Source organism: Octodon degus, unplaced genomic scaffold (assembly GCF_000260255.1).
Source record: "Octodon degus isolate 3935 unplaced genomic scaffold, OctDeg1.0 scaffold00031, whole genome shotgun sequence".
NCBI classification, from domain to species: Eukaryota; Metazoa; Chordata; class Mammalia; order Rodentia; family Octodontidae; genus Octodon; species Octodon degus.
In genome coordinates this window covers 1279377-1290022 of record NW_004524607.1, presented here as the reverse complement: position 1 = coordinate 1290022, position 10646 = coordinate 1279377, and the positions used below count along the sequence as shown (strand labels likewise).

General features: G+C 45.0%; 1 protein-coding gene across 1 annotated transcript in view; it reads left to right on the top strand.

Moving 5' to 3' along the window:
- The window catches only part of Blvra (biliverdin reductase A), a 16480-nt gene extending 16078 nt beyond the window's left edge, over window positions 1-402 (top strand). Inside the window, exon 5 of the mRNA XM_023713365.1 lies at window positions 33-402. Coding sequence (XP_023569133.1) covers window positions 33-291 — 259 coding nt within the window. The 3' untranslated portion in view covers window positions 292-402. The remainder of the gene's footprint in view (window positions 1-32) is intronic.
- The last annotated feature ends 10244 nt before the right edge of the window (window positions 403-10646 follow it).

The window sequence follows — 10646 nt, the reverse complement described above, 5'->3', positions numbered from 1 at the left end:
CCTCATCCTTACAATTCTTTCTGTCTTTGCAGTCCGCTGACGTGGATTGAAGAGAAAGGGCCTGGCCTTAAGCGAAACAGATATTTAAGCTTCCATTTCAAATCTGGGTCTCTGGAGAATGTCCCAAATGTGGGAATCAATAAGAACATTTTCCTGAAAGATCAAAATATTTTTGTCCAGAAACTCTTGGGCCAGGTCTCTGAGAAGGAGCTGGCTGCTGAAAAGAAACGCATCCTGCACTGCCTGGCGCTGGCAGAAGAAATCCAGAAGGTCTGCCGTGCCAAGAAGTAAGAGGAGGAAGCGGCATGGTGCCTCGCGGTTGGGAACAGCATTTGGGCTTCATCACGAGTCGACCTTTAATGCTGTTCTTCTGATTAAACACAACACGCTGGGTACACAGGATTTACTTGCTGTGTTTTTGTTATTTTGGTATTTTTAGTGCAGAGTCTACAGGGTCTCATTACACAGATAGGACTCGTAGTGATCTTCCTGTTTTCAGCTTCCCAAGTGCTGGAATTACAGGCATGTGCCACCACACCCAGTCTCAGTTGCTATCTCAGTGTGGTCCAGAGGTGGGGCCTCCACAGCAGGCCAGGGATTAAGCCCTGGTCCCTGCTTCTGCCTAGCAGGTACTTTAATCCTCTGAGCTAGCTGGCCAGCTCCTTGCTGTGGTATTTTGGGCTGAGTTTGTGCAGTGGGAGTGAGGAAAGGAATTTACTTGGAGATGAACTAAGTGCTTTCCATGCCTGATTTCATATACTCTTCCCAGCAACCATAACAGATGGATATGACCAGTCCTATTTCCTTTGATGTACTAGAAAACCTTGTTTGAAGTCATTCAGGCAGTAAACAGAAGTAGACTTTTAAGACTGTGCATGTTCTGAGCCCTTCAAATATCACCTTGGAGTCCTTTTCCCATTTAAAAGAATATTACTAGGGGCCGGGAAGATGGCTCAGTGGAATAAGCACTTCCCTGGCAAGTACAAGGGCCTAAATTCAATCCCCGGCTCCACCAAAAAATAAATAAATAAAATAAAAGAATATTACTGTCTCCCACAGACATTCACTGGGTGACCAACTGCTAGGAAAATATAGCCACCACCCTGAGTAACACACTGTGTCATCACACACGGGGGGAGGTGAGGGGAAGGCACCCAGCAGGCAGAGGTCTGGCATGAGCACTGAGATGCAAGCAGGGAGCAACCTAGAGAATGTCTCTGGAGCAGTGTTGTAGAACATGGGATCACGGAGAGAGAATCCTAGAGAGCGAATCCAGTTGTGAGGGGAACCTCTGAAACGCACGCAGGAGCGATTTATTAGGTAGTTCAAGGGCACTGAAGGTTGTTCATTCATAGCAGAGGGACCTGGTCACCTTTGTGGATGAGGGAAGGCACTCAGAAAGCTGCTGGGCACAGGTGAGACCTCAGCCAAGGAGGAGGCCATCAGCTAAGGGACGGGAGTGCACCTGCAACCTGCCCCAGGCTGAGCTGAGTATCATTTGTCTCATGATCTCACTTCTGGTGCATTTTCTGCAAATCCTGCACTAGTTTTCTTGCTGCTGTAAGTGCTCCACATGGATTTGTGTGCTTCCCATTTGCTATTATGACATCTGACCAGTTCAAAAGCTGTGAGGTCAGTGTTGGAGGATAATTCTATTTACAATCTCTGTTTAATTCCCTCACCATGATACCTCAAGGCAAAACAGGAAAGCCTAATTAATTTTACACCTAAAAAGATTCTTAAAGTTACTGTCTTATTTGCCATGCAAAATAGTTCGTAATAAATATGGGTCACTTGGGTGCCTTGTATTGCCCCATGACATGTCCCATAGGGGGAGGGAATAGTGTGTGTGTGTGTGTGTGTGTGTGTGTGTGTGTGTGTGTGATATCGTGGCAGCTAGAAGGAGGCTAATATTGAATATAGTTACTCAACTGCAGCAAAGCACCTATTTGGGTTTAAAACTCTGTTTCAAAAGCACAGTGGTCTTATTTGATATTTGGGGAGGGGGTGGATGTCCCAGAAAACCATCACTCATTAAAGTTAGTTCAGGCCTTTTTGCAGTAATATAAAAGAGCTCAGTGAAGAACCAGAAATTGTTTTATCCCCAAAAGCAGGACAGTAGGTGGAACATTATTAAAAGAAATTATGTGACTTCCAGGAAGCTGGCAGAGTGGTAGGCAGTAACAAATCAAGTTCTCCAGGGTTCAGAATCAGAGATGGAAATCCAATTCTACTGTTATTGGAAGATAACAAGTTGAGGAAGAAAGGAGGGAGGTGGATCCCTGGGATCCAGGAAGAATCTGAAGGGAAAGTCGCAGCCTACAGAGAAAGTGAAGAGACACAACACAATACAAAAAAGGAAGGGGCAATCTGCATTTTTATCCCAGGCTCCTGGCTACTGGTATGAGAAAGGAAGATTGGATCTGCAGAGACACAGTGAAAGCGGGTGACTCCAGAGGCCTCCAGGGAGAAACATAACTGGAGGAACACTGAATGTCGCACTGAATGCTGCATGCTGCAATAGCGGGCGAGTGCTCCAGCCCAAGCAACTGCTCTGTCCCCTGGAGAGGGTGCCTGGTCACTTTAGGGAAAGGCCAGCTGAACTACGAACTCAGCAGCTGTGGCTTTGCTCCTTTTCAGGGCTGCCAGTGTTAAAAACTCACAGTGATTGGATGAGGGGCAAGCACAGGAGACAGACATCCAGGGTTGGGGAGCCGTGGTTGGGCAAGACGCATTCAGAATTTGATTAACTAAACAAGTCAGCTCCAACACAGTAATCAGAGGCCAGGATCATCCTGGACCTCTTTGGATTTGAAAGTACTAGCAGTGGATTTCCATCCTGATCCTACCACAGGCTTTCTGGGATTACCTAGCATGGATCTGAGATTGGGCTGCCTCCTTGGGCTACCACAGAAGCAAAGTCATGCTCTGAACTGGACAATATCACAGAACTATAGAGCCTAGAAGATAAGCGCAGCCTTGAAATCACAGACAAATTTCTTTTTTTCCCCTAATCACATGTGGGCTTTTTATTGTTGTTGCTCATTTAAAAAAATTTTTTTTTGTATGTATGAGTGTGAAAATTATTTTTTGGGTTTTTTTGTTTTATTTTCTTTAGAAACTAAATACTGGGGCTGGGGAGATGGCTCAGTGGAATAAGCGCTTCCCCAGCAAACTCAAGGGCCTGAGCTTCAATCCCCAGCTCCGTAAAAGAAAAAAATAGAATAAATACCTATCAATGAAATTGAAGGAGTAACAATAACAGCAACAATAATAATAAACTATCAACAAAGAAAAGCCTAGGATAGGCTTGATAGATTTGCTGTTGAATTCTACAAGAAATTTAGAGAAGATCTAATGCCAGTTCCTCAAAATCTTTAATGAAATCAACATGAAAGCAATACCCCCAAAGTTATTCCTCAAAATAGGTATTACCCGATGCCAAAACCTGAGAAGGATGCAACCAAATAAAAGTACTGCACATTACTGTCTTTAATGAACAGAAATGCAAAAATGCTTCATAAGATACTGGCAAACAGAATGCAGAAAATCATCAAGAATATCATACCCCATGAGCTAGTAGGAACCATTCCAGGAATACAGGGATGGTTCAGCATACACAAATCAATAAATGTCATACCTTACATTAACAGAACTAAGGACAAAAACCACATGGTCATCTTAATAGCCACACAAAAAGCACTTAACAAAGTCCAACACCCAGTCATGATAAAAACCCTACAGAAATTTGGAATAAATGGTCTTCATCTCAAACTAATAAAAGACATCTATGGCAAACCAACAGACATCATCATACTAAAAGGACAAAAAATGCAAACTTTCACTCTATAAAGTTAGAAGCATGAAAAGCATGCCTACCAATACTAATCCTATCCAATGTAATTCTGGAAATATTATCCAGAGCAATTAGCCAAGCGAAGGGCCAGCCAGATAGCTCAGTGGATTAAAGGGTGTATGTTTCGGGTCGGTGCCGAAAGAAACGAGGAGAAGACCTGATGAACGTAGCTTCAGAGGTCTCACTGAGATTAGTCTCTCTCCAAGTGAGCCCAGAGCCTCAGAAGCATCTCACATTTACTGAGGGGTAAAGGCAGACTAAGAAATGTGCATAATTACCTAAGTGAATACAAACTACTATCTCTATTAACTTCCACCATTTGCCTAACACTAGGTTCACACAAATGCTAGCCGATAACATCCCAAGCAAGGGATCAAAGGACAGGGCACCTGTAGGAGAAGCTGTTTGCTTTGGGTCCCAGCTTTGGGGAATTTGCCAACAGACAGCAACCCTCCTCGGGCTCAGTCCAGTGTTCCCTGCTCTCTTGGGACATTAGGCTTTTGTCTCAAAACTATATCTGTACAAAGGGCCTACAAGCAGGTGCAGGGACCCAGGGTTTGATCCCTGGGCCTGCTGTGCCGGCCTCACCCCTGGGGTGCGCTGAGATAGCAATTGAGACCAGGCGTGGTGATGCCTGCGCCTGTAATTCCAGCTCTTGGGAGGCTGTAAACAGGCAGATTACAAGTCCAATCTAGTCGTGAGACCCTGAACACCCTGTAGACCCTTCCCTAAAAATACAAAAAAAAAAAAAAAAAAAAAAAAGCCAAGCGAAGAAATAAAAAGAATAAAGATATGCAAGGAAGAAGTAAATTATCATTTGCAGACGATAAAATGCTCTACATAGAAGACCCCAGAAACCCACCAAAAGACTTCTAGATTTAATAACCAAATTCAGCAGCATAGCAGGATACAAAATCGATGCTCAAAAATCAATAGCATTCTTACACACAAAAACAAACTCATTGAGAGAGAAACAACAACTTTCATATTAACCTTGAGGAAAATCAAATACTTAGAAATCAATACCTCCAATCTAACAAGGAAGTAAAATAACTTTATATTGAAAACTTCAGGGCTCTGAATAGATTGAAGAGGATATCAGAAAATGGAAAGATATCCTTTGTTCTTGGATAAGCAACACCAATACAAGGAAAATGACTGCTATGGTTTGTATATTGTTGTCCCCCTAAAGCCTCATGCAGTCTTGGGGCAGCTTCTGGAGTTGGATTGATTATTGTGGATGTGGATGCTGTACCTGCCCTGGGGCAGGTAATTTGCATTTCAATGTAAGGAGGGAAGAGAAGCTGGCTGCCTGAGCTGCTGCTACTCTCTCTGTGCTCTTGCTCTTTGTCGCCACCATGAAAGGTTGCTTTCTGCTATGTGCTGCTCTGCCTTGGAGCCAGCTGAATATGGACTGAAACCTCCAGTAACTGTGAGCTAAATAAACCTTGCCTTCCCTAATTTGAGCGTCGGGTATTTGTCCCAGCAATGAGAGAAGAGTAACTGAGACAATGGCCATACTTCCAAAACTATTACATAAATTTAATGCAATCTCAATAAAAATACCATTAATATACTTCATATAACTATAAAAAACCCTCCTAAAACTCCTTGAGAACCAAGAAAAACCTAGAATAGCAAAAGTAATCCTGGGAAACAAAGGAAAGGCAGGAGGCATCAGTCTCTGACTTGAAATTAGGCTACAAAGCTACCATGATAAAAAACAGCATGACAGTGCCATGTGCCATGGATCAATGGCACAGAAGAAAAGATACAGAAACACCTCCAAATGCATTCAGTCACTTTATCTTTGAAAAAGAGACAAACACGTTCACTGGAAAAAAGTCTCCTTAGTAAATATGGTGAGAAAACTGACTTTTCATATGCTGAAAATTGAAGTTAGGTCCATATCTCTCACCATGCATAAAATAAAATTGAAATGTATCAGCATCTAAATACTAAAGCAGAAACATTAAATATGCTGGAAGATAGATAAAACTCTGGAAGACATTGGTGTAGGCAAAAACTTTATGAACAAAAGCCCGATAATATAGGAAATATTTTAAAGAACAACAACTGAGATTACATCAAATTAGAAAGCATGCACAGTAAAAGAAACCACCAATAGAATGAAGAGAAAACTTACAGAATGGGGATTTTTTAAATCAGTTGCTCCTTAGATGAAGAACTAATACATAGAATATATAAAGAACTCAGGGCTGTCCAGATAGCTCAGTGGACTACAGTGCCTGCATAGGCAGAGTGCAGGGACTGCCTCTGCTGAGACATTGATTGAGACTGGGCGTGGTGGCTCCGGCCTGTAATCTCAGCTTTTGGGAAGCTGAAAACAGGCAGATCATATGAGTCTGATCTATGTAGTAAGACCCTGTAGACCCCCATACTAAATACATTCAAAAAAAAAACCCTCAAAGAAATCAGATCTTCCAAGTGCCCAATCCAAAAATGGGCATCTGAAGTGAACAGATATTTCTTAAATGACAAGGTACGAACAGAAAATAAATATATGAAAAAATGTTCAACATCATTGGCCATTTGCAAAAGTGCAAGTTACAATAACCCTGAGACGACTGCATCTCACTCCAGAAAGAGAGTTTGTGATCAAGGAAACCAACCACAAATGCTGTCAAGGCTGTGGGAGGAAAGGAGCCTTTCTCCATCGCTGGTGGGAGTATAAACTGCTACAACTACTGTGGCAATCAGTGTGGGGATTCCTCAAAAACTAAAACTAGAGGCTCCATTTGATCCAGCTCTTCACCTCCTGGGTATTGTTCCAAAAGAGTTAAAAGCATTATCTACAGTGATGTATGCCTACCCCTCTTTCTTCTATGCTGTTCATTCTGCCAGCATCTTCCAAGTGATAATCTGGAACAAAGGCACTGGGGTTTTGCCCAGCAGATACACAGACATGTGGGAGACATATGGGGAACGGCCTCAGCAGGGGACCCCCCGAGGCTGGGGCTGGAGCTACCTGGGGGCTTCTCCACTCCCCATCTGGGGGCTGGAAGCCTGTGCTCAGCCGGGACCATCATCTGGAACCACACCCTTGGAGTTGAAGTTGTCACACCTGCTGGCTGTAAGAAAGCCACCAAGGGCAGCCCATATTCATCAGGAAAGGAGGTAGGTTTGGCTCTAGCTGTGGGGGCCTGGCTGTGCCACACTGGAGCAGAGCACGCAGGGCAAAATATTGTGGTCGTCTATGGAAAGCCTGCCTGCGAGCACAGAAGGAACACAAGTCTGTGCTCATTGTAGACGTAAGCGCACTCCGGTGTGCAGGGGGAATGCCCTTACGCAGGCTGCCTGCAATTGATGCTACCCATGTACCGGGAAGACAATGCCCACATGACACTACTGGCTGTGGCCTGGAGACAGTCACTGCCTAACTGAGCCTTTGCACCTGCGCACCCCGGAAAGCACCGGAACATGCAGGGCCTGTCCCTGCTGCTTCACAGGCCATGTCACATGAGCAGAGTCCATTGAGCCCTGCTTGGAACTGGGTGGATGGGCCAGGGGCTCTGAGGACTGCTGGGGTCACGTGCCTGCCTGGAGGCGGAAGTCTGTAGAGCACCTGCTCAGGGGCTCCTTGGACCCCGAGCAGAAGGCGCGGAGCGTCTACGTTAGTGACCTCACTAAGCCTTTTGATTCCTCTGAGTTACGGGGAGCAGCAAGGGGAGCACCTGGCTTTCTGCCCTCCAAGGGCTGGACGGCAATAGGACTGAGGGGACCATTCGTCGCCTCTGGGCTTCTCCCAGCCCAGAGCCCTGCTCTACCTAGAGAAAGGAGAATGAAAAGCGTGTGTGTGTGTGTGTGTGTGTGTGTGTGTGTGCGCGCAGAGCACAGGATAAGAATTGAGGGAGGCGTGAGAAGCAGACAGACAGGCAGCCATCGGCACCACGTGATGACTACATCCAGTTTATTCAAACAGCTTCCAGCACTGTGGCAAGAAGCCCACGTTACCTTCGGTGTTGTGAATGTAAAGGACACACACGTCTTGGACAAGATGGCTACTGCTTGGACTGTCAAAATGTAGGCATTTTTTCTATTACCTATTAATAGTGTTCTATCAATTAAAAATTAATATGGAGCTTATCCATTATGATGAGATAAACTGTTAAAGTGGATTAACATGAAGTTGATACACCTAATGTATGAAGCATGACACAGGACATATCAAGACTTGATTGAAATGTAACACATTTATTTAAGACAGTGCAGAACATTCTATTTTTAGACCTCAGTGGGTTTTGTTTTTGTTGACAATTTTACTTGTTTAACAGAAATCAGGTCAGGAAAATGACACAGTGACTGGGAGCAACATGACTGGCAACCTGGAGAAAGCACACAGGACACTCTCTGGGAGGAAGGACGCGAGAGCGGCTGCTCAGTAAGATTCCGCAGCTAAGTGTTCTGACCTTCCCACAGCAAGCGGCACTGGGCAGGATCCCTCTGACAGGTGAAGGCTTTCCCTTCGCACAGGGACTGTCCCACAGGGCAGAGGGCCTCCATCTCCTCGCTGCACTACTCTCAGATTCAGAGCCATGGACAGTTTTCTTTTGTTGTGCAGCGGTTTCCACAAATTCCTCACGCCCAGTGCTACCACCACACCAACTGGACACTCCGTCATCTCAACACACCACGCGTATGTGGTCCTGCACACGGATCTACTTAGGAGGTGGAGGACTCTGCCAAGATGGCAGGAAATCACTGGGCTCTTACGCTGTGCCCTAGCGACACATCCATATTTCTTGGTGGCAGCCAGCTTTGGAAACAGTGTCTGACCACGACCCAGTGAAGTCTAGCAGCCCGTCCCTTGCTTTGCAGACACCACCAAGGCCCATCCCGTCTTCTGCCATCTCTCTCAGGCACACGTTTCTGTCTTTGGAAACATGAAATGTCTCCAAATAAGTGTGCCCTTCCCCAGTGAAACATATTCTCCAGTGACAAACACTGACTTCAAGGTAAAAATCAATGCGGGTAGCTGAGGGTCCTTAGAAAACTTCCTTAAGAGTGAGAAATGTGTGTGATGTCACAGCCATCCTCGAGGCTGCAGATCAATCTCCAGTGGCTTGTAGATTAGGATCCTAGAAATCACACCTGTGTATAGCAGAAAATATACATACAGCACTGCACTATAGTCCATGTGAGCCATGACGTGTTTGAACATATCTATACCTCTCCATATGTACACATATGTACCTGCGTGCACAGTCAGGCACGCACACAGCAGTCTTTCCCTGGCTCTTGCACTTCTGTGCCAAGGACTCCAGGTTGCAGTCTCAATGGCTGGCACAGAGGTCACCGCTGAGGACAAAGGACTGGCTTGATGCATCGTCCCCTGTGTAGGACCAAGTCAGCTGGACAGTGGCAGCCTGCCACACACGGCTTGTTGCAAGGGCCGACCTCATTCCAGGTGTCACAGGTCTTCACACAGCCTGGGCCACAGGTGTCGTACACAGCGCCGTGCTTGCAGTGGGTGGCTGCAGAAGAGGAGACAGAGTGAGATCTGGGGGAATGGCTCCTCAGATCAGCCTTCAGGCTGGGTCCCCTGCAGAACTTTCCCCAGTACTCAGGTCTGCATGGCAGATGTGCACAGCACTCAGATCTTCATTGTAGTGAGGGAAAACCCAACACCTTCCATCCCTCACATACTTTGGGAATCATGTGCATCTATAAAAGCAAATCCTAAGGTCTCTCTCTGGGTCAGTGAATTTCAAACACAACAGTGTAGGCTTTCCATTCTCAAGTAAGGTAAAGTATAAAGCACAGCCTGTAGGAGAACGTGTGAGGCTCTTTGCTTTTACTCTAATGGGCATCCCCAAAGCTCTAGCAAGGCCAAAGCCAGCCGGTTTAATTGTTCCTTTGTCATCAATCAGCAGATTTAGAGGTTTTAACTCTCTGTGAAGAGCTCTTCTAGAGTGACAACAGACAATACCCTGAAGGATGTGGTGTTAGAGGTAACTCTAATAAGTGATGAATCCATGAGGGATAGAATCCAAGATCCATGGAAAGGAATTCAAGAATGAGATACAGCCTGGAGTTCCACATAAGCGCATGCTGAAGACTGACTATACTTGGATGATGAAATTCTTTTAATAGAGAAATTTCCCAAATTGCAGCACTAGGAACTCCTTCCTCTTCACTTTCTGCTCTGATTTTATTCATGGCTACCACTTGGCCTGGAGTTTTGTGTCTATCCTATATAACACCATAAGTACCTTCTCCAATTTTCTCTATTTTGGTGTAGTCTTCCATAGTTATCTTACAGGCAGGACAGATTGCGGGAGTTGTCCCACAGTGGCCGGGATGGGGTGTCTCCCACACAACCTCCCAGGGCCTGCCTCAGAAAGTCAAGTGCCTGATCATCTGTTTTGAGCAAGGCAATTGTACGCTGCTTTAGGAGAGCTAAATGGTTCAGTCCTCTGGTAATTATCCCAACCAAATGGAGGTTGCTAATGAAACCGTAATTCTGTGCCAGGCCTACTCCCTCAGCTAATGGAGGTGCATGTTTTGGTCCCCATCAAAACTGTACTCCCATATTCTCTATCCTTAACCCATTTTTTTCTCCTTTACACTGCTGTCACTCCATATAGAGCTACCTTTACTCTGCCTTCTTTTTTTAAAAAAAATCAAATTGGTAGGACAGTTACAATAATTAACACATTGCATACATTCTTCCTAGTGGTTAATTGCTGTACAAGATGCAGACATGATATCCTATTTACAAACACCATTAGAACAAATCACTCTATTCATTAAGAGAATGTAACTATAT